The sequence below is a fragment of the Penicillium waksmanii genome (assembly GCF_028829765.1).
Source record: "Penicillium waksmanii strain IBT 27052 chromosome Unknown utg000010l:1.0-3698451.0:1.0-3701458.0, whole genome shotgun sequence".
Lineage (NCBI taxonomy): Eukaryota > Fungi > Ascomycota > Eurotiomycetes > Eurotiales > Aspergillaceae > Penicillium > Penicillium waksmanii.
The window spans coordinates 3209854-3230254 of NW_026643256.1; the positions used below are offsets into that span (position 1 = coordinate 3209854).

The following is a 20401-nucleotide window of genomic DNA, read 5'->3' on the forward strand; positions in this document are numbered from 1 at the left end:
TCTTGCAACCTGTGAACTCAGCTTACCTGATGACGAGAGGAGGCAAAGATATAATACTATTAGACTCGCACATTGCTAGTTAGATCTACCAAGGAGTCTCAAGATTAAGATCATGATTGCTCGTCCCACAATACTAGCACTGTAAAAATAAAACACTGACAAGAATTGCATTGCTTAAATGTACTCAAGATGGGCCAATATCTACTGAGGTGCGCCAGCGACACCCTCGCACCAATACAGCCAGCACAGCGCAACAGTACCTCGACAATCAGTCGTGCCGGTTCTTGCAGCGCTGGCCTCGACTATGCTGTACCGGGCTTCAAAACACAAATAGAACCGGGGGATAGAATGGGAATAAAAGAAGAAAAAGGAGACCAAGTGCTAACGCAACGTAACTCCGGGGTGATATGACGTGGAAAAGAATTTTGGTCGACCAAACGCCTGTCGCTAGGGGTGGAAATGGGATAGAAAAAGGGCCGAATCTACCAAGGCGAGGTAGTGGCAAGGTAGTGGCGCAGAGTAGACGGGATCCAGGGACCAGCCTAGGGGTAATTAATTGAAAACTGTTTTCCGGGACAGAAGGAATAAGCGGACTGAGAAGGGCCCAGGTTAGATTTGTCCTTTGATGTCGACGACACGGTGCGCTTCAGATTTGGCTTGTTCGAAGACGAGCCCGGCCTTGCCGGTCAAGAGCCTGACGGACCCGTTTCGCTCTTCAAGGAGTTCTGCTGGGGCATGTTCCAAGACGAAACGGGCGGTCTGCTCATCCGACTCGAAACCGAGTTCCTCTGTAATGAAACGGATGTTCACATCGGGTTTGTACCTATAGTTTTGTTAGTAAATAGCCTTCGAAAAGGGGTTGAGACGAATCAACTTACGCTTTGCACATGACGGCCAGGGCAGACAAGCGCTCGCGGTCGACAAACATGTCCATGAGATAGGCGCCCATGTTGGGCGTCTCTAGGTACAACTGGAAGAAGCGATGGTAGTTGCCGAGTGCCAACGCGGAGCGCACATCGAGGGCGTGCTTAACAGCCTCGTTCTTCTTGTCTGCAGCAGTCACGTCGGCTAGAGCATCGTTCATGGCCGTCCAGTTGCGGGTGTAAATGAAATAGAGAATACGATACGCCTTGAACTCCGTCGGATTCCCGCCTAGCGATTGCGCGTAAAGTACCCGGAGTTGAGTCTGGCACTGATTATACTCACCAAGATCCCCTTTCTCCAAGGCGATACGTGCGTGAATCTCATATACGGTCACTGTGAAGTCGGTCCGGATGTGCTGAACCGTCAGATCCTGGCGGAGGGACTTGAACTGATCACAGATGTAGGTGTAGTTGCTCTCTTGCTTCCATTTCTTCTTTAAAAGATCCAAGGCCTTTCGGAGAACGGGCAGTGGGCGAACAGTATCCGGGTTCGGGGCAGAGGTTAAACGGAAGTAGTTCTTCTCCAATTTCTGGCATCGGCCAATCACGGGTCCTTGGTCGGGTTCACTGCGCGCCGGAGAGTCGACAGGGGAAGAGGTGCCCGAATTTCCGTAGGTGGCGCCGGCACCCTCAAAACGCCGCTTCCTCATCTCCAAATTAGCTTTTGACTTACTCGAGTCATCTGTGGTCATGCGGGGGCGCTTCTCTGTGGAAGGGTGAGTGACTCTGTCTTCAAAACGATTGCGATTATTGTTAGCTTTTCTCCATGGTGGGGAGTTCTCGGTTTGATGGATGTCGGTCGACTTTCGCTTGCGCGAAGCATCCCCTGGGGAGGATGGTTGACTGGACATGCCCCAGTGGGAGACACTCGGGTTGGCCAGGATCTTATTGCGTTCATTCTGGATCATGACTTGCGGCAGAGCGAGACGCTCCCAGTCTATCATCTCTAGTTTGTGGTTTTCAGCGGCGTCGGTGATGACAAAGCGGAGTTTCTCTTGCATCTCCTTGGTGTCGACGCTGGCGACCTGGTTCTCGGGGGCAAAACACCGTTGTACGTAGCTGCGGACAGCCGGTGGAAACTCCATTCGAGGTCGCGGATCCGACTCGGTAGATGGCATGGCGGGCTGGGGAGGGTATCCATTTGTGGCAGGCTGGGTTGATTTGCTATGTGCCAGACTACGGCGTGCTTGTACTGGGATATAGGCAGGGGTCGCTGGAGTAAAACCGTTAGCGCTGAACAAAGAAGCGACTGGAACCCGAACTGGAACCGGATCTGAAAGGGGTCCAACCACGGGATAGGGCTTACCAGTTGGAAAAGGGACAGGCACAGCAGAGGGTGCTGGAGCTGGCCAACGGGATTCACGCCATGGGACGCTCGAGTTCATGACGGATGATGTCTAAAGGGAAGGGTGAAGATGACAGGGCGGAAGAAGTGGCAAAAAAAAGATGGAGAGAAAAGAAGAAAGATAGAGAAGAGCTACGATGGGCTGACGGGAGATGTAGAGGAGAAGTAGAGGTGGAGGAGGAGGAGTTGTAAATGCAGCAACAGTAACAGTATGTGGGAAGGGAAACTGCGAGTCTGCGTTGTCCTGCGTCGCGCCTGCCCGTTCCAGAGTGTGTCTGAAGTTCACTTCGCTTACTCTCCGGACTTTTAGTTTCCCCGACATTCCGTTGTTATCTCCTTATCGCGGCCTGCAGGTTGTCCACCTTATGCTGGCCCCCGGTCCCTTTGGGAAGCTGCGTGATGCACGAACCTGCTAGATGTTCTTCAAGTCTTTGGACCTGACCACGGCACTGCGCCCTTTGCTATTACCTGACGAGTCCCTTCTCTTTGTACAGGATGCGGTCGGGTTATACGAGGGGTGAGTGAAACGCCATGCTTGGCATCGGATCCAATGTTATGCTGTTATGCCCCGACATCTACTGATATAAGGAATAGGAAATATAAGATCCCCAACTATCAAAATGGCCACGCCTACTTGACCTCCCACCGAGTATGCTACGTTGCTACCGAGGATCCACGCAAATACTGTGTTGGAATTGATTTAAAGGAAATTGACCGGGCAGAATACCAGGTTGGAAGCTCTCGTTCCCGGGATGCGGGGGAGGCGGAGGGGACTGCAGCTAATCCAACTTCTGTTACCAGGCTCGTTTTTTAACCTCGTCGCCTAAAGTTACCATCTATCCCAAGCCACAGAATACCAAGAACGACAAGTCTCGAAGCACAACATCGAGCCCCGCTATCCCTCAGCAATCGACTCTTCATCCACTCCCCCACACGGGTCCATCAAAGTCACCCTCACCAAAGCCAATCAATGCAACTTGGATCTGCCCGATATGTACCTTCTCTAATCCTGTTCCCTCCAACTTTGACCCGGCGACGGCGACGGCTGCGACCAACTTACCGCCGTGTCTTGCATGCGGTATCAAGCCGCCCTTTACAACCGTATTGAAAGCAGCGATCACGGCTGCGGCTAGTCGAGATCACCCCTTACCCGGTGCTAGCTCATTGGCACCAGAGGATAGTACGCCTACCAGCAATGGGGGACACGACACAACTACCGCTGGATCGGTATCCTGCCCTCGGTGCACCTTTGTCAACCACCCATCACTGATCGAGTGTGAGATATGTGGAGCACCGTTGATGCCAAAAGGTGCTGCTTCACTGCTGGACAGTGGGGGAAACCGTGCAGATTCACCGGCTCCATTCTTCCAGCAAGCGCGGATAGTCAACACAGAAGTGAGCGAGAGTATCAAATTATCGTTTCGGGATGGCGGCGAAAAAACTTTTCACGAAAGGCTTAAGGATGCCCTGGTGCAAAGGAAATGGCTACTCCAGAATGCCCCCCCCGGTACCTCCCCCGGCGCAGGTCACCTCGTCGCCAGGTACTCCCGCCGCGGCAGCCCTCGAGAGCCCGCAGCCCGCAGCCCCCCGCGTGTCAGCTGTAGGCATCGCAGGCCTTGAACAACGAGGGTTGGAGGCTCGCATGAACAATCAGTTGGTGATTGGCAATGCGTTTGAGGATTTGGAGGCATTGATGGCATCGGCTAAGCAAATTGTCGCCCTCGCAGAGACCTTGGCGCGAGAATCCGGAATGGCTACGAATGAAGGCTCCGCGGAGACTAACGCGGTGTTATCTGAGTCCGTGGCAGCCCTCGGGATGGTAACTACCAAGGATATGCTGAGTTCGGGTTCCGAGACACTCTATCTCTCAGAACTATCACGCAACCTAGCAGAGTATCTTACGGACGACCGCCAGGGCATTCTACAGCGGGAAGGAGGAATCATGAGCTTGATCGATCTCTGGGCGGTATTCAACCGGTCTAGAAATGGTGTCGAGCTTGTCAGTCCATCTGATTTCCAGCGAGCGGCAGAACTCTGGGAGAAGTTGAAGCTCCCGGTTCGATTGCGCCGGTTCAAGAGTGGACTGTTGGTGGTTCAGAGATATGACTGGAGCGATGATAAGACGGTACGACAATTACAGGAGTGGATGGAAGAATTGCGCCAAATTCCACCCGAAGACCCGGTTCCATGGGACTCGCTGATCTTCGGTCGGGCCGTGACGGCGCAGGAGACGGCGCAGCGCTTTAAATGGAGTGTCGGCGTGGCTACCGAAGAATTAGAGATGGCAGAGGACCGAGGCGTACTTTGTCGGGAGGAAGGCATTGAAGGGCTACGGTTCTGGGGCAATTACATCGTCATTCCTAGTAACTAGGATCTAGGCTTAGTTGCTTAGTGCCGGCAGCATCCGACATCATCGATCAACCAAGCCAATCCCGAAAGAAAGGTGATCCGCCGGGTGCAACGTGAAGGCAATGGGCGATGACGATGGATTCCAAGCTAGCGTGCTAGTCTGGTCCAAGGGAGCAGAAACTCTGCAGGCGACGAATCACAGTCCGCAACCTGGGTGATACTGTGACGTCAGACTCCAAATTGACCTGTGCTCTGCTTACGTACGCAGACAGGGCTGCGGGGTTTGCGCGGTGATTGGTCAACTCCGCGTGTGCCCTTGTCGGGTCTCCACCACAGCCGGAAGACTCTCCTCCTTGAGGCATTCAGCCAGGGAGTTACTTGAACTGCTGTCTCCCATTAATTTTATGTTTCATTCTGTTTTGCGTTTGCAATTTCAGAGAATCAAACGCTTCATACAGTATATATCGGCGACTGCGCCCAAGTGGACCTGGTGCCCACTTCCCCGCAATTCGCTTCCTCTTCGTGATTTCGGGTGGATATGATCGACTTCCTTAGTGTCCTCTCGATCCCCACGCGAATTATCTTGTGATTCGAACTACTCACTATTTTCGATTGCCGGATATATCAAGAATACAATCAGATTATCCCTTACCCCATCCCAATCAACCTCTGTCTGTCATGAGCTCTTCCATAACGATACCCCGCGCTGCCGGGGTTGGCGTTACACGCCCTGCCCTCTCTCAACTAGTGGCCTCACGCACCTCTCACAGTCGAAGCATCCTGGGCTGGGCCCGTAGCTACCATATCGGAAATAAAGACAAGTTTGAGCGAATTTCCCGCCGTATCGACAAGTACCACCGTCATCCCGAAGCCAACTGTTGCCGTAAGGCAGAAGCTCGTGAGGACTGGCCTTCCACGAGCCACCGCATCGCTGGTTGGACGCTTGGCAGCTGGCGTCGCTCTCGTTCTAGCTTTTCTGAACTCTCATCTGGTCGAGAGAAGATTTTTTGGGATGCTGAGAATGAACAGATGGCTCGGCAAATGTCCTCGATGAAAAAGCTCGTCTCGGATGACCCCTACGATGCACTTTTTGGACATAGACTGGGTGCCTCTAGACTAGGTGCCTCCTACATGGAGCAGAACAATGCTCGCTGGCCGAGCTTTCTGTGGTCCTTCGTCAACGAGAAGCCTGCCTACGCTGAACCCTCCAAAGCACATCTCCAAGACTTCAACTTCACTCGTTCCCCCTCGTCCAGCTCTCTTGGAAACCCAGATGCCCTTCAATATGACCCGATTAGTGGCCGCATGGTGCCGACACCCCCCCGTTGAATCCAAAATTAAAGGTACCAAGGCCTCCGTGGACTGTCCTCCTGGCAGCGAAGTTGAGGCAAAATTCGCTTCAATCCCTGCTGTTCCGGAGGATAGCAAGTTTCGCAAGACCTCGGCCATTGCCCATTCCCAGTCCATCGACTGTCCACCTGGCACTGAGCTAGATGCTCTCTACAAAACCGAACCAGACGCTCTTAAGGAGGCTAAGGTTACTGGCGTGAAGCATGGCGAAGAGTTCACTCAAAAACCCAATATCAACATATCCTGTGCTCCAGGCAGTGAGTTGGAAGCGCTTTTTATCTCCGAGTCGATGCACACAGAGCAACCACATGCCGAGACCTTTAAGGTCAAGAAAAGTGCCAAACATTATAACCTCGATGCAGACTTTAACACCCGTGGAAATGTCGAATGTGCCCCCGGCAGCGAGCTCGAGGCCATGTTTTCCTCCAATCCCGCCGCTCGTGAGGACCGAAGCCGCCCTTTGAATGCATTCAACCCCGAGTCAAGCGAAACACACATCACTGTATCTGTTGACTGCCCCCCCTGGAGGTGAGCTGGAAGCGAAATTTGCTACCCAGCTAAGCCTGGGCGAGCACTACACTGCCCCCACCGATGTACCAAACATTGACTGTACCCCTGGAAGTGAGGTTGAGGCGAAGATGGTTGCCGAGTCTGTCATCCCCTTCTCCCAAGCCCCGGAGCGATCTACTGCGAGTGTTGACCGCACTGAAAGCGTTGACTGTGCACCTGGTAGTGAACTGGAGGCACTATTCACTGCGGATCCCGCCTCTGCCGAGACAATAACCCGCCCAACTAAACTCGCCCATTCAGGCAGCACCCAGAAGGCTCCTCTCACCATGGACTGTGCCCCCGGAAACGAGTTAGAGGCGATGTTCGCTTCCGAAGCCGCCGCTACTGGAGCATATGGCAAAATCGAGGATGTGAGCCCGCTGCAAGCCAGCGACATTCGAGCCGGCCGCATCTCAGATGTCCAATATGATGGTGTCGAAGATCGTGTCGGTGATTTCCTAGCATTGAACCCTGAAGCTGCGAACACTGGATCCGCCCCCTTCCGTATCCTAGCCTACGATGCCGCCGCTTCGAAGGTTGCCAGCTCCGAGGCAGACTCATTCTTCGGTGCCAATGAGCCTGTAGAATCGCACGAGGTTCTCTCCCGCCTCCACAACCCCGCCAAATTTGTCCCCTACTTCGAACAAATGCAACAAGACGGATATGAGATAGCCACAGGGGGCGGCGACATTATCGTCTTCAGGAAATCGTCCAACGGCTCAATCAACCTAATCATGTCCCCCGAAGTCGCTGCGCGACAGGAAGCTATCCATGCCGACATTGCGAAGTCCATCCGCCATGACTCCTATGATTCATCGGAGTCCTCCTCTCGCCCTTCCACCTCTAAGGTGAGTTGGCAGTTAACCTTCCCGCCCGGGTCGTCCTAACTCATCGGGTCGACATAGCTTTCTTCAGAGTCAAAGCAGAACGCCAAACAGCACACGCGTGTGGAGGAATCGCAGGGATCCGGATCATCTACACACCCGAAACCAAAGATCCAGTCGACATTTTCCAAAGCAGTCCGCCGAATTTTCATCACCGGTACTGCCGTCGGCGCATCGTGCTATGCCGTTGGTGTTGTGACTGAGTACTTCCGCACAGGCGGAAAAGACGGATATGGCATCGACGGATTCACGGTATTTGAGTCCGATAGGCGTCATCGGTGAGACAAGAAGAGGACTATCAGCTGAGCCATTAGATATGATCGGTTATTTTTTTATGGTCTGGTTTTGACTCCATCCCATATATTTTCTTGATCACGAGCTGGCCTTATGATATTTTTATGAGCCTCCCCTGATATATTTTTGATTTGATTTTGTTTGGGGGGGGATACAGATGTCGGCGCCTGGTTCTTTTTCATGCTTGTGATATACCCATCTCCCCACAATGTCTATGCTGTGCATAGAGATTTAGACGAAGAACAAGATCATATTTCCTTCTCATGTTTCTTTGTATTTTCTAAAGGACGATTAAGGGGGAGCTGCCTAGTCTCCCACTAGGTCTAATCTTGGAAGCCGTTAAATAGGCCTGGACGACGATTAGAAGGGGCCACCGTCTGATCGTCATTTTTAATCGCAAGTCATTTATTTAAGCTTGACTCCCCACCAACCTTTAGCATCAATATTCTGTGTTTGCTACGCGGCTTGGGCCCCTGACCAAGTTTATACCCACTATCCGCCGCCAAACTCAAACTCAGTCAATTCCACCCGTAAGCTTATAGCTAAAATAAGGCTAAAGATAACATCCACACTGGCCATCCTGAGGTCGACAGCGCAAAATTTGTTGACTCAACACTTGCTTTTCTCACACTATTCAAGGCCCTACGACCAACCCCCTCCTTCCTTTGCCCTCGGCGAACAATCGATATCCAAGCCGGATACCCAATTCGCCGCGTCGGCGAATGCTTGAGTCAGGAGACGACTAATACCACCTGGTACCCCCGGGTAGTATCTTGTCCGAATACATTATCGGCGGTGAATTACGGAAACAACGAACAATCCAACGCACATATCACGGATACTGGACCCGTCCCGTACGACTGCGCCAATTCAACTTGGAATCTGTTGGCGCATGCTGGGTACTTCTGTTGCGAGGAGGATCAGGCTGGGTTTTGGATTAGCGATAAGAATAGCTGGGCGTATACTTCTTATGGATGTGAGAAGGAGAGTCTTGTGCGTCAGAATGCAAGCCTGATTATAGCGACTCTGGAGAGTTCAAGTTCTTCATCCAGTATGTTCTCGTTTGAGATTGCTATCTTCTCCCCGTCTCCAGATCGGCGACTGACTCGCTGTGAAAGCGCCAAAGGCAGGTCCGAACAAAGGTGCCATTGCCGGCGGCGTGGTCGGAGGAGTTTGCGGTCTTCTTATAACTGCCGGATTACTATGGTTTTTTCTCCGTCGCCGTCGCTCAGGAACATACACCAAACAAGATCAAGTCTCGACGAATTCCAACCCAGGCGCTGGATCTTATTCTGGGCATGATGACTCGCGACACGAAAGAGGCGAGTTGGAGGGGAGTCATGAAGTTCGGGGAGAGTTATATGACCCTTCGCCGTTGCGAAATGAAATACCGGGCGATAATCGATCACGCATGGAACTCAATGGCGATATTCCTAAGGCTGTGAAGGTGGTGAAGCAAGACTCGGCATCCGAGCTTCCTTGATGTGGGTTATTCCTTTGCCTATATCTTTCAGTGATTATCTTGTAATGTGTCTTTCGAGTGGGAACTTTTGGGGTTTTGTAATTAATTATACACTTATACCCTTGGAGAATGCAAATGAGCAGCAATTTGGTTGGTAATGATCCCATTAAATTGAATTGTGGCGGCCAAATTCTAGCTAAGCAGCAATTCAACATCCAGTTTGACCGTTTCCTTCATGCTGGCGAGCTGCTGAAGCAAAAATGGACCGAGACTGGCCAGTTGGCGATGGGCACCCGCGAACGTTGTAGGCAACCTCAATAACTCCCAACTCTTCCAATCTCTCTGCTTTTTCCTTCCTCTTCTTTTTCTTCCGCCCCAACTCATACTCGTTTGGCTGCACCCACCTTCATCAGCAACATTGACTAAAAGCCTCTTTCACCCCGTGGGCCACAGCGTCTCGTCAGTGCACGGAGTCAAATATTCAGACTTCTACCCCCAACCGGGAACGCAGTCAACGAAATCTGGATCGATGAATTCGAACTGTCCTCCCGCTTGCCCTCCAGAGGAAGAGCATGGAAAGTAGAAAGACTGGTCGCGTCCAATTTGGGGTAAGCCAGTGTGAGCTGCTGATCACGACTTTTTTGTCTTAAAAAAAGTCAATTCAGCGAAATACGACCTTAGAATTGCGACATAGGAGACGAAGAAGCTGAAGCCAGGATTACCTAACCCACTTCGGTTCAATCATCCGTTGCTATCACTATCAGAAATGATTGATAACGGGAAAGCATGCCGAAAAGATCGAGGGACGGGACAAATCGGACATGTATCCGCGGTGAACTTGCGCGATACTCCTCATTCCCCGCATCTCCTCCAAACATCCCCTCACATGCGGGGGATTCTCCCCACTCAGAAGCACCTGTCAACAGTTCCCGAAAAAATACTGCACAGTGAGAATTTGTCTTTTTCATATATCCAGTAATTTTGTTACTAGTATCCGCGGTTCCGATCATAGACAGCGTAAAGTTATTATCATGGCGAGCACAGTCGGAAAGGCATGTCACGACTTTTCATCACTTCTCTTAATTTCGTCCATTGGTAGCTAACTTGCAGGAAATAGACAATTACTTGCAAGGTACGAAAGGATGCGGCACAATCGACATGGATTCCGCGGGGGAAGATGAGCGAGCATGAGGTATACTGATCGCGACCAAAAAAAGGCAGCAATTGCTTGGAATGCAAAGGAGCCTCTATCCTTGGAAGATGTGGAAGTGGCTCCACCAAAAGCACACGAAGTGCGCATGAAAGTCCTGCACACTGGAGTGTGCCACACAGGTATTATGGCCCACACTGAACCCGAATGAGGCTTACTAAATGTACTAGACCAATATACACTTTCTGGCGCTGACCCGGAAGGCGCATTTCCCTCCATTCTCGGCCACGAGGGAGCTGGTATTGTGGAATCCGTTGGAGCCGGAGTGACTAACGTTAAGCCTGGAGATTTTGTTATCGCACTATAGTGAGTCAATACAAACGTTCGACAATTTTCAAGTTTGTCGTCATATATGCTGATCAAAATAGCACCCCCGAATGCGGCGAATGCAAGTTTTGCAGATCTGGAAAGACAAATCTGTGCGGAAAAATCCGTGATACTCAAGGTAAAGGTGTGATGCCCGATGGAACATCGCGTTTCCGAGCACGCGGCAAGGATATCCTACACTTCATGGGCTGCTCGACATTCTCCCAATACACTGTTTTGGCAGATATTTCCGTCGTTGCTGTCACCGATCGAATTGGAACCGACCGGTCTTGCCTTCTCGGCTGCGGAATCACCACCGGATACGGTGCAGCAGTTTTCTCAGCCAAGGTTGAGGAAGGTTCTACGATAGCTGTCTTTGGCGTAGGCTGTGTTGGATTGTCAATCATTCAAGGGGCCGTTAGGCAAAAGGCAAGTCGGATCATTGCGATCGATCTGAACGATGGAAAAGAGTCTTGGGCGCGAAAATTCGGAGCCACGGAATTCATCAATCCCACAAAGATGCCGCGCAGCAAGCTTCTCCAAGAGCATTTAGTGGAGATTACGGATGGAGGATGTGACTATACTTTTGATTGTACTGGTAATGTCACTGTGATGCGAACTGCCCTCGAAGCTTGCCATAAGGGATGGGGCGAGAGCATCGTCATTGGCGTTGCGGCTGCTGGCCAAGAGATCACCACTCGACGTAAGTCTCCCTTTCTCGTTTCTGTAGCTCATTGCTAAGGACTCCACAGCTTTCCAACTCGTTACTGGCCGAACTTGGCGAGGCTGCGCCTTTGGTGGCGTGAAGGGCCGTACACAGCTACCGAGCCTTGTTGATGACTATCTTAATGGTCAGCTAATGGTGGATGAATTCATCACTCACCGTCTGCCGATAGAACGCCTCAATGAGGCTTTTGCTTTGATGAAGGAGGGAGGCTGTATTCGTTGCGTTGTGGATATGAAATAGATAAATTAGTGCGGATTGTATTGAAGAGAAACAGGGAAAGGGTTGTGCAAATAGTCTGGTCTGGTCCAATGCCTGGAATTGACATCTAAAGATTTCAAAGGACTGTGATTAAGTATTTTGATTTCTTTTCCTATGCTAAAACATCACAACTAGAGGCTGTGACCCTCGTAGTACGTTCCGTTGAAATAATTTCAGATGGTCACTCAGATGGTCACCCATTCCTCGAACAAACAAAATCCTGGCCCAGTGTTCCATCGTCAAGCCAGCTTAATATTGTCCTGTGAATGTCAAAAGATGAATATAAACAGTTATTAAGAGATCACAATCTACTTACCTTCAATATTTCAATTCTCTCAGAAGCGCACTGGAAGGGTGCTGACCACCGAAGGCTTTCATCGCTTGTAGCTTATGATCCTCGGTCAACGAATTTTGGACGATGATCACCGTGGCCTTCCATCTCCTCTCGCCGGTATTTCACATATCAAAGAAGATCACTCACATGGGGTAAAAGACTACCTGGTCTCTTGAATCCCGTCTGCTCAGATCTAGTTTCAACTGAATCTGCACCAGCAATCCATGAATAACCCACTCCTGTGCATATGGCCACTCAGTCTCCAATTTATTAGCGATCGACTCACTTCCGCCCTCCCAAAGCCCCTTCTCAAAGGCAGGAGTCTGTTTGAGACATGCGAACACAGAATCAAAGTCTCTGTCACCTGGCGGCCAGCGACCTCTACGGGCGCGTTTGGGATGCCTGAAAACAAATGGCGGGTTGTGCCAAATCGCTGAAATCTGGTCAGCAAACTTAATTATCGTCTTATGTATATCGTCGATCCTGAAGGGGATTGGATAATATGGAATTGGATGGAAATAAGAGGCCTCTGGTCGGAATTTACTCACAGCAGTCTTGCGCCCTGAGGAAGAATCGACTCGGCATGAATTCTTCAGCCGGACGGTTCAAGTAAAAGACCGCAGGGATGTTTTTAACATTTACAGGGATGACAGGACCGGGGTGGTTTGACTCGATGGTAGATGGGGGCTTGTGATCCGACCTTGCTGAATCCTTGACGTCCTTCTCCGACGAAGTTGCCTGCCCCAGGGGAGGAAGCACAGCTTTCTTTGAATCCATGATTCATTGAATCAAAATTCACGAGCGAATTAAGAATAGTAGAAAGAATAGTTTTGAGAAGAAGAAGGATGAAGATAAGAGTGAGAAGAATGTGGAGGTGCTGAGAGAGAGAAGAAGGGGGGGAGGGCCTGATGATGCGATGATACGATGCGACAATACGGTCAGTACTGTCGCATCAGATATGAGGGTATCGCAACCTGGAGTCTATGGGTATTTAGAGGTAACTGGTGTGAAATATAAGATCACAGTAATAGTCAGATTCATTTATTCGTTCGGATTTAGATGTTGTTGGTCGTTCACGCTTTCTTGTTTAATTGGTTGTGCGACTTTTGTTCATGGCGACGGCGAGGTAGAGTGGAGACTCTCCAAACTGGACGCTCTCATCCCCATAGAAGAATACCATAGTGTGGTACTTATTATACATGGCCAAACCTGGTTAATATAATGTGAAAACCACACTTTTATATACTCTTCTTTGTGAACCTACAATCATTCAGTATCTCTATATCGGAAACGACTCTTTGTCTCTGACCAATCAGGAGTCAGGGATGACATCCGCTGTAGAATAATATGTGCTCGGTTTAATTAAGAGGAACTTGAATTAATATAGCATCTCTGTCAGTTTCGTGCATTGGAATAATAAAAGCAATTAGCCGAAACTCCTATAGTTCAAGGGTGGTGATCCGTGAAGCGGCTGCACCATCCATAATAAAGGGATCGTTTTTGATTGCTCTGATGTGTCAGAATGCTTGTAGCAGGACATTATTGACTCTGGTCAAATAAATTCATCTTGATCATCTACAATTGCGTGAGAATCTAATACTGCCAGTTTAGGGTTTATACCTGACAGCTGACACCCGCAAGGCGGTGAGCCCAGACAAATACTAGAGATACCATATTTCCAGCTGCCAGCCCTGGAGAGATCTATATTATATTGAAAATAGTAGTCCGCGTTTGACTGTCTTATTGCTATATAGAACACCCTATTTTACACAAGGGCTTGGAGACCTGCGTGAGGCTGAAGCAAGTGCTTTGGTACCACCTCTACGAACAAAACACTTGCCAGCCGTGGAGGATTTCAAGTTGTCCAATTTGAAGCACTGGGGCTCGGCAGCGATCATGATACTGCTATTACCCAGTAGTCGTAGTAGGGGATTATTTGCTCACTTCGAGTTTTCCCAGCGGGTAAGTATCGCCGACAGTCACAGCCGCAAGCCTACTACGAATAGAATTGCGGTTCAATGCTTCCCGTCCGCGCAGCGAAAAAAGAACTTGAAAAAGAATGCTGTCCAAGATTCCAAGTTTAACAGTCCACGACAATGGGGATTAAACAGCCAATGCATCTTTCTTTCTTCCTATTGCTCCGGTAATCCAACATCAGTTCGCTGACGTCCGATTCGAAGGTTGATGACGCATACCGCAGACTCGGATGTGTTTAGGCTACGTACCAGTCGCAAATATATATGCCGCACACTGCAACTCGACACAATCTTCAATTTGGGAGACAGATCATCAGAGATGACGTTTCAGCCCAATATTCCACACTGGCCAGACCTACCCCGTGGAGACCATTGCGAAGCAGAAACCCACCTTTCCAGCAGATGAATGCAAGCCGGGGAGTCTGGACTCTTCGATGTGGCCAGACCCAGTCACGTGGAGTCACATGACAGTGCTTGTCAAACAGACTGAGGTAAGCATATTAGATGGACTGGGTCACCTGACTAGGTACCTGAATGTACCTGACGCGCATGGACCTGTCAGTGGGGCCGAAGGTGGTCCAGGAACAGGCCTAGTGCACGCCTAGTGCGGGTGCAGACCTTGGTACGCCCGATGATCCTATTTACGGCAGACAGTGGTACGGAACATGTTTACATACACGTATTCCATTACGCCTGGGTATCCATTAGCAATCCTGGGGATGTGTATACGAGCATGTAGGTATTTGTACACCATTGAGATAAATTGAAACTGGAAAGACATACTATTATCTACTAGTACACACTCCTATAAATGAAGATTGAACAAGGGCAGGATATTCTTAGCACAGACTCGCGTTTCTATAATCAACAACACTCCCTCCGGCCACCAGCGACTTCTGTGTCCTTTGTCCGTCTTTGTCCAGCACTATGTATTCGGCACTGCTTCCAGAATCTACCACTGTTGTCCGCGCGTGGATACGATTCCCGCGACAATCTCTACCTTGATGGTGAGAAGATTACTCCGTACTCGTACCAGAAACATGCCTCAGCCACCGCTTGGTGGAGAGGGTGGCAGTCTGAAACAGAGAAGCGAACATCCGCGAGACTCTTACATAGCCGACCCCTCACAGGGCTGGCTCTCCACAACACTCCGAAACGCGTCAGGAATGTCTGGATGACGGGGGCTGGGTGCTATGATGTCGATGAGGAGATCGTGATGACCCTTCATTCCGACCTGTCGTGCACGTGGGATACTAGTACTAGTATCCTTTACTCCGTACTCCGTACGAAGTATACCCAAATACTACTCTACTCTAAAGGGAGTCAAACAGAGCCAAATAATGGTTCATGGCCCGGCTGGGTGGGATCGACAGGGACCTCGCGCAAAGCACGAATATAATGGGACTTTGAGAAATGAAGTACGTAGCTGGTATTATCGCATAAATTGTGACACCACAAGACCACCCGGGCATTCAATGGTAACTACGGAGTACAAAAAACAAAACTCGACGTTGCTCTACGAGGTTATAGAATTGCAAATTAATCGTGGAGTCTTCGAGTAGATAGTTTATTCACAGGATCAATACTAATTTATTCCTAGGTAAAACCAACAACCAACTATTGACCTGGCGCCGCGGACCAATGGACAAGAACGGAAAGCAGTCCATGACGTCTCGGAGGATTTCGAGACTATTAACTCGTGGGCAAGATAGTGCCGGAGTGTGCCAGTGCCACTGCCAGTGCCAGCCAGTGCCACCACCATGATGGTGTCCACACTTCAAGACTCCCTGAGGGCGGCCCCCGAACGATTCAAAGTCTAACCATCTTGGCCATGGCCGGCGCTACGCTGATTCGACCTCTTTGTTGATCGCTTACCCGAAGAGGCCAGGCGAGCGCGACTAAAACGAGGCCACGCCACAACGGGCCAAGTGGGCTTGACGAAATGCCCGTGTATAGTTGCGTATTGCTCGTGGGGGGTGAGTTAGTGCCACTATTGCCACGGGGACACGCATAGTGTCGGGAGGACGGGAGTACCTACAGTAAGTGCCTGACGCGGGCTGATTGCGATGTGCAGTTGACCTACCGCGTAAAGCAGTGGGTTAGACTGCCAGGTGGACTGGACTGGACTCGATCTGATCTGATCGTGATTGTGTTTACTCCAGAGGGCTCTGTGCTCCATTCTCATCCTGCTCCATCTGTACTGAAAATTGAGTCATGAAGGATCTGTATGCTCGGCACTCCGTAGTTACTCTGTAGTTGCTGCATGCTTTGTTTTTCTCCCCTGACTGTGGATGTGCTGCAGGAGCGGGAGGGAGCTGGGAGTACCTGGGAGCACCTGCCGTGTGAATATTCCGATATTACAGTACTATACAACACAACATACTATGTTGATATACCACGTATACTACTAGTACTACTATGTATATGTAGAGTGTTGCAACAAAGCAATGGTCTAGAGTAGAATAATATACTACTTGTATACTCTTCCCTATACTACTCTTACCAAAATACTGATACTTGTAGTTGCTCTGCCCAGTGCGTGGCTGTAAAGTCCCCCCCCCTAATTTACCGTCACTTACCAATACACACTTCCAGTCCCACTCCACCTTGGCAAACTCCCCCATTTTCCCCTTCGCCCCCTAACAAGCCTCACTCCCTCTTCATTATTCACCTTAATTCATTCCTTTCGCTCTCTTTACTGCGTCAACGACCTTCGGCGCCTTTGACCTGGGACTCAGCCAATTTGAGACTTCCCCTTGCATATCCCACGGTCGCGCTCTTCGCTTGTTTTCGTTTTCGATTCTCTTTCATCGCTATCGCTCCGCCTCAGGGCCGTCCACTCGCTCCTTACTGCTGTCCAAGCCCACACTCGCTTCTTCGTCGTTTTTATCTCCCGGCTCGTCTCAGTTACGATCCCCCTTCCATTCGTTTGTCCGTCTAGATCGATCGCCATTGACTCGGTCGTGTTTCACTCGCATCCCGTTGCCCTCGAGACGTCCAGTTTCCAAAGGAACAAGGTTGAAAGTTGGAAGGTGTCGAGACTGTGTCCCAGCATCCTCTCAACGTACTATCAACTCCATCAGGAACCATCGATCCATTCGAATCGTTACTTTTCGCATACACTTGAGGTGTTGGCAGACGAGACCATCCGATCTCGTACTGTACCCTCTCCGGACCGGACGCTCTATCATCTGAACTGTCAACACAGATCCGACGATTAATATGCGCCCCGGAACTCTTTCTCTCCTCGCGGCCTGCGCCCTTGGAGTGGTCGCTTCACAGGAATCCGACAACAGTGCTGTGGAACAACCAGAAGTCACCAATGTCGAACGCCCGCGCTTCTACTTCCCTCGCGAGGTGAAGCGTAACATCAAGAATGGCACCCACAAGGCCGCCGAGACCCAGGACTCGAACGATGGAGGAATCTTGGCCGGTGTCGACCAGCTCATCTCCAAGGTGGCTAATGGTGGCTCCGACACCACCACTGCCGAGACTGCGACCCCCACCCAGTCTGGCAAGGAGATCGTTGTCGTGATCACTGAGAACCCCGATGGAACCCGTGTCACCAGCACCATCACCCGTGATGTTGCCGCTCCGACAACCACCACTTCGTCCACCGTGACCACCAAGAGCGAGACTCCTGTTGCTAACACCAATAACAGCAACAAGGCTTCCGATACCAACACAGACTCCACCGCTAGCAAAGATTCGGCCACAGCCGCCAGCGCCAACACCGACTCTGCCACTGCTGCCAAGTCCGCCTCGGCGAGTGCTACCACTTCCAGCTCCGGCGGCCTTGGAGATATCGTTTCTGGCGCCCTTGGCGGTGTTAACTCTGTTGTTAGCGGGGTCGGCTCTGGAGTGAACTCTGTTGTTAGCGGAGTTGACTCCGTTGTTGATGGTGCTACTGGTTCCACCAAGACCTCTTCTTCCGCAGCTGCTGGTACTGGTGCTGCTACTAATGGCACTGCTTCATCCCTCAAGAGTGCCGATGGAAAATCGACCGGTACGAAGGGCACCGACTCTGCTACCACCACCACTGGCTCCGAGAACTGGATTCAGAGCTGGATTGATGGCCTTGGCGGTACTACTTCCTCCCCCACCACTCTCCCCGCCAGCGTCCCTGCCTCCGCCACTGCCTCCCCAAGTGCTTCCCCTACGGACTCTGCCACTTCCGGTGGTGATTTCCTCGGGTCCATTGTGAGCCCTGTCGCCTCTGGCATCACCGGCCTCCTCAATGGTGGTGGCAATGGAACCAATTCTACCGACAGCCTTACCAGTGGCCTTCCCGCCATTCCCACCCCCTCCGGTGGTCTCATCCCTCACCCTCCCTCTGCTGTTCCCAGCGGTAGTGTGATTCCCACTGGCACTGGTGGCACCGGCACCGGCATCAACACTCCTGGTGTGTCCAACTCGATGGGCCCTGTTCCCACTCCTCACCAGCCTGCCACCGGCACTGGCTCCGAATCCGGAAAGGCTACTGGCTCCGTTTCAGGTGTTCCTACTCCCACTGGCGGCGCCCAGGAGACCAGCTCTGTCGTGCCTACTTCCACCGCCACTCCCACGCCTGTCACTGAGACCACCCCTACCGAGACTGTTCAGCCCAAGCCCAAGCCCACCGAGACACCAACTGAGTCTGAGACAAGCAACTGGATGCCGTCGACCATTCTTGTTCAGCCTACCGTTGTTCCCTCTGAGACCAACACCCACACCGGTACCAACACTCAGCAGACCAGCGGCCCGACTTCGCTCCCTGGCTCAATCACTCCGTCCAATGCTGGCTCTGAGGCTCCTGCCGATGGAATTCTGCTCCAGCTTGGATTCGACAGCCACCTGCCCTGGTCTTTCGTTGCCACCACCCCGCTCTCTTCGTCTCAGATCTTCGAGTACATTCCCCAGGCTGTGAAGGGCGCTCTTTCCGGTGCCGATGACATGTCCATGTTCGCCCTGGAGCCTTACTACTCCTGGAAGACCACTGGCTACAACGCCACCCTCGCCATCTTTTACTTCCCCCGCGACAAGATTGATGCCCTGAAGAGCCTGAAGCTCAACCCCAACTCTGCTCTGTACCAACAGCAGAACGAGGCCGCCAAGACAATCATGAGCATGATTGACCCGTCCATCCCCATCGAGTTCAACGGTAACTTCCCCACTGGCGATTCGGATTCGACTTCCGACTTCAACGGCAGCGACAACAACAACGGCAACAACAATGGCGACAACGGCGACAACAACGGTGATGCTGGCTCCTCCGGCAGCTCTAAGGCCAAGGCCAGCTCCGTCGGCATTGGTGTCGGTGTCTGCGCTGGTGCCGCCGCCTACGGTGCCGGTATGTTCTGGGTTGCCCGTCGTTACCGCAAGAGAAAGCAGCTGCACCAGCGTTCCAGCTCCACTGCCGAGCAGATGAGCCAGGGCTCCGGCGCTGGCTCTCTGTTTGCTGCTGGTGCCCGTATGTCTGGTAGCCAGCGCACCGGCCGCTCCCAGATGATCAGTGCTCCCGTCATGGCCGAGAACTCGCTGGGCTGGAACTAGACGTTTGATTCAAATTATCAAGACGGATAGACTGGCTGATTGGCCTCGTCATGCTTCCTCTGCCAAGTCCTTGACAGATCGGCGCCCCCAGGCGTCTTCTGTGCCAGTGTTCCTGTGAGACTCTTGGGATACTCACAGGGATATCTAGCTGGAGTTGACAGCAAGAAGCCAGACTGCACAAAACTTCATTTCATTGTTCATCATCCCCTCCCAGGATATATGTCATATATCACGTATCTTTTTCACCTGTGAAATCTTTGACCGGCCATTTTTCCATCTTTTTATTCTTTTTTCACCTTTCATTTTTATGATACTCCGAGCTCCTCCGGGAAGCTGCGTTGTGTCTATTTTTTTTCCCCTTTTTCTTTCTGGAATATTCCCCCTTGTGTTTAACCATCCTCCACAACACCACCACCTCTCTACCTTACCCTACCATTCTCCATTTTACATTTTCCACCCCTGGCCTCCTGTGAAGAATTGTGATAAACTGAATGAGAACGAAAACGTTGATTCCTGCTTCAGCTCTGTGTGTGCCATCTGGAAAATTTACCTTTTTTAACTGGTCATATCTATGTCTCTTCCTTTTTTCCTTTTCATCCCCCTTCCTTCCCTCCCTCTCTTATGCTATGCACAACCCATCTAATGGTTTGGGTGGCCAGGATTCTTATGAGCTGACGCTAGTATCCCTGCCCCTTTTTATACTGTCTGTCTGATTGTTGTTTTTGTTTGCTTTTGTGTACAGTTGTTTGTCCCATGGACAGTAGAGTTGTGAAGAATGAAGTAGATTCTTTCCCTTTTGCTCCTTGTTCACTTCTATAGTCATGTAGCTTTGTACTACAACTTAATGACTTTGTAACTACGTACGAAAAGCACAGTAAAAGTCGAGTTCCAAGAAATGGAAA

General features: G+C 51.0%; 5 protein-coding genes across 5 annotated transcripts; 4 read left to right on the top strand and 1 right to left on the bottom strand.

Moving 5' to 3' along the window:
- Nucleotides 1–609: 609 nt before the first annotated feature.
- N7481_013161 (uncharacterized protein) lies at nucleotides 610–2308 on the bottom strand (the record flags this gene model as incomplete). The annotated part of the gene is made up of 3 exons (XM_057272380.1): nucleotides 610–823; nucleotides 879–2136; nucleotides 2230–2308. 3 exons carry the CDS (start codon nucleotides 2306–2308, stop codon nucleotides 610–612), a joined length of 1551 nt encoding a protein of 516 aa, XP_057116568.1.
- A 376-nt stretch (nucleotides 2309–2684) lies between these two features.
- N7481_013162 (ESCRT-II subunit protein VPS36) lies at nucleotides 2685–4639 on the top strand (the record flags this gene model as incomplete). Its single annotated transcript, XM_057272381.1, is given in 4 exon segments — nucleotides 2685–2785; nucleotides 2863–2998; nucleotides 3070–3793; nucleotides 3810–4639. The coding sequence occupies 4 exon segments, from the start codon at nucleotides 2685–2687 to the stop codon at nucleotides 4637–4639; spliced, it is 1791 nt and encodes a 596-aa protein (XP_057116569.1).
- A 656-nt stretch (nucleotides 4640–5295) lies between these two features.
- On the top strand, nucleotides 5296–7682 carry N7481_013163 (uncharacterized protein; the record flags this gene model as incomplete). The annotated part of the gene is made up of 4 exons (XM_057272382.1): nucleotides 5296–5914; nucleotides 5961–6407; nucleotides 6496–7364; nucleotides 7422–7682. The coding sequence occupies 4 exons, from the start codon at nucleotides 5296–5298 to the stop codon at nucleotides 7680–7682; spliced, it is 2196 nt and encodes a 731-aa protein (XP_057116570.1).
- A 2661-nt stretch (nucleotides 7683–10343) lies between these two features.
- Nucleotides 10344–11639, top strand: N7481_013164 (S-(hydroxymethyl)glutathione dehydrogenase/class III alcohol dehydrogenase; the record flags this gene model as incomplete). The annotated part of the gene is made up of 4 exons (XM_057272383.1): nucleotides 10344–10488; nucleotides 10537–10672; nucleotides 10735–11375; nucleotides 11425–11639. The coding sequence occupies 4 exons, from the start codon at nucleotides 10344–10346 to the stop codon at nucleotides 11637–11639; spliced, it is 1137 nt and encodes a 378-aa protein (XP_057116571.1).
- Nucleotides 11640–17189: 5550 nt separating this feature from the next.
- Nucleotides 17190–19499, top strand: N7481_013165 (putative mucin family signaling protein Msb2; the record flags this gene model as incomplete). The annotated part of the gene is made up of 1 exon (XM_057272384.1): nucleotides 17190–19499. The coding sequence occupies one exon, from the start codon at nucleotides 17190–17192 to the stop codon at nucleotides 19497–19499; it is 2310 nt and encodes a 769-aa protein (XP_057116572.1).
- Nucleotides 19500–20401: the final 902 nt, after the last annotated feature.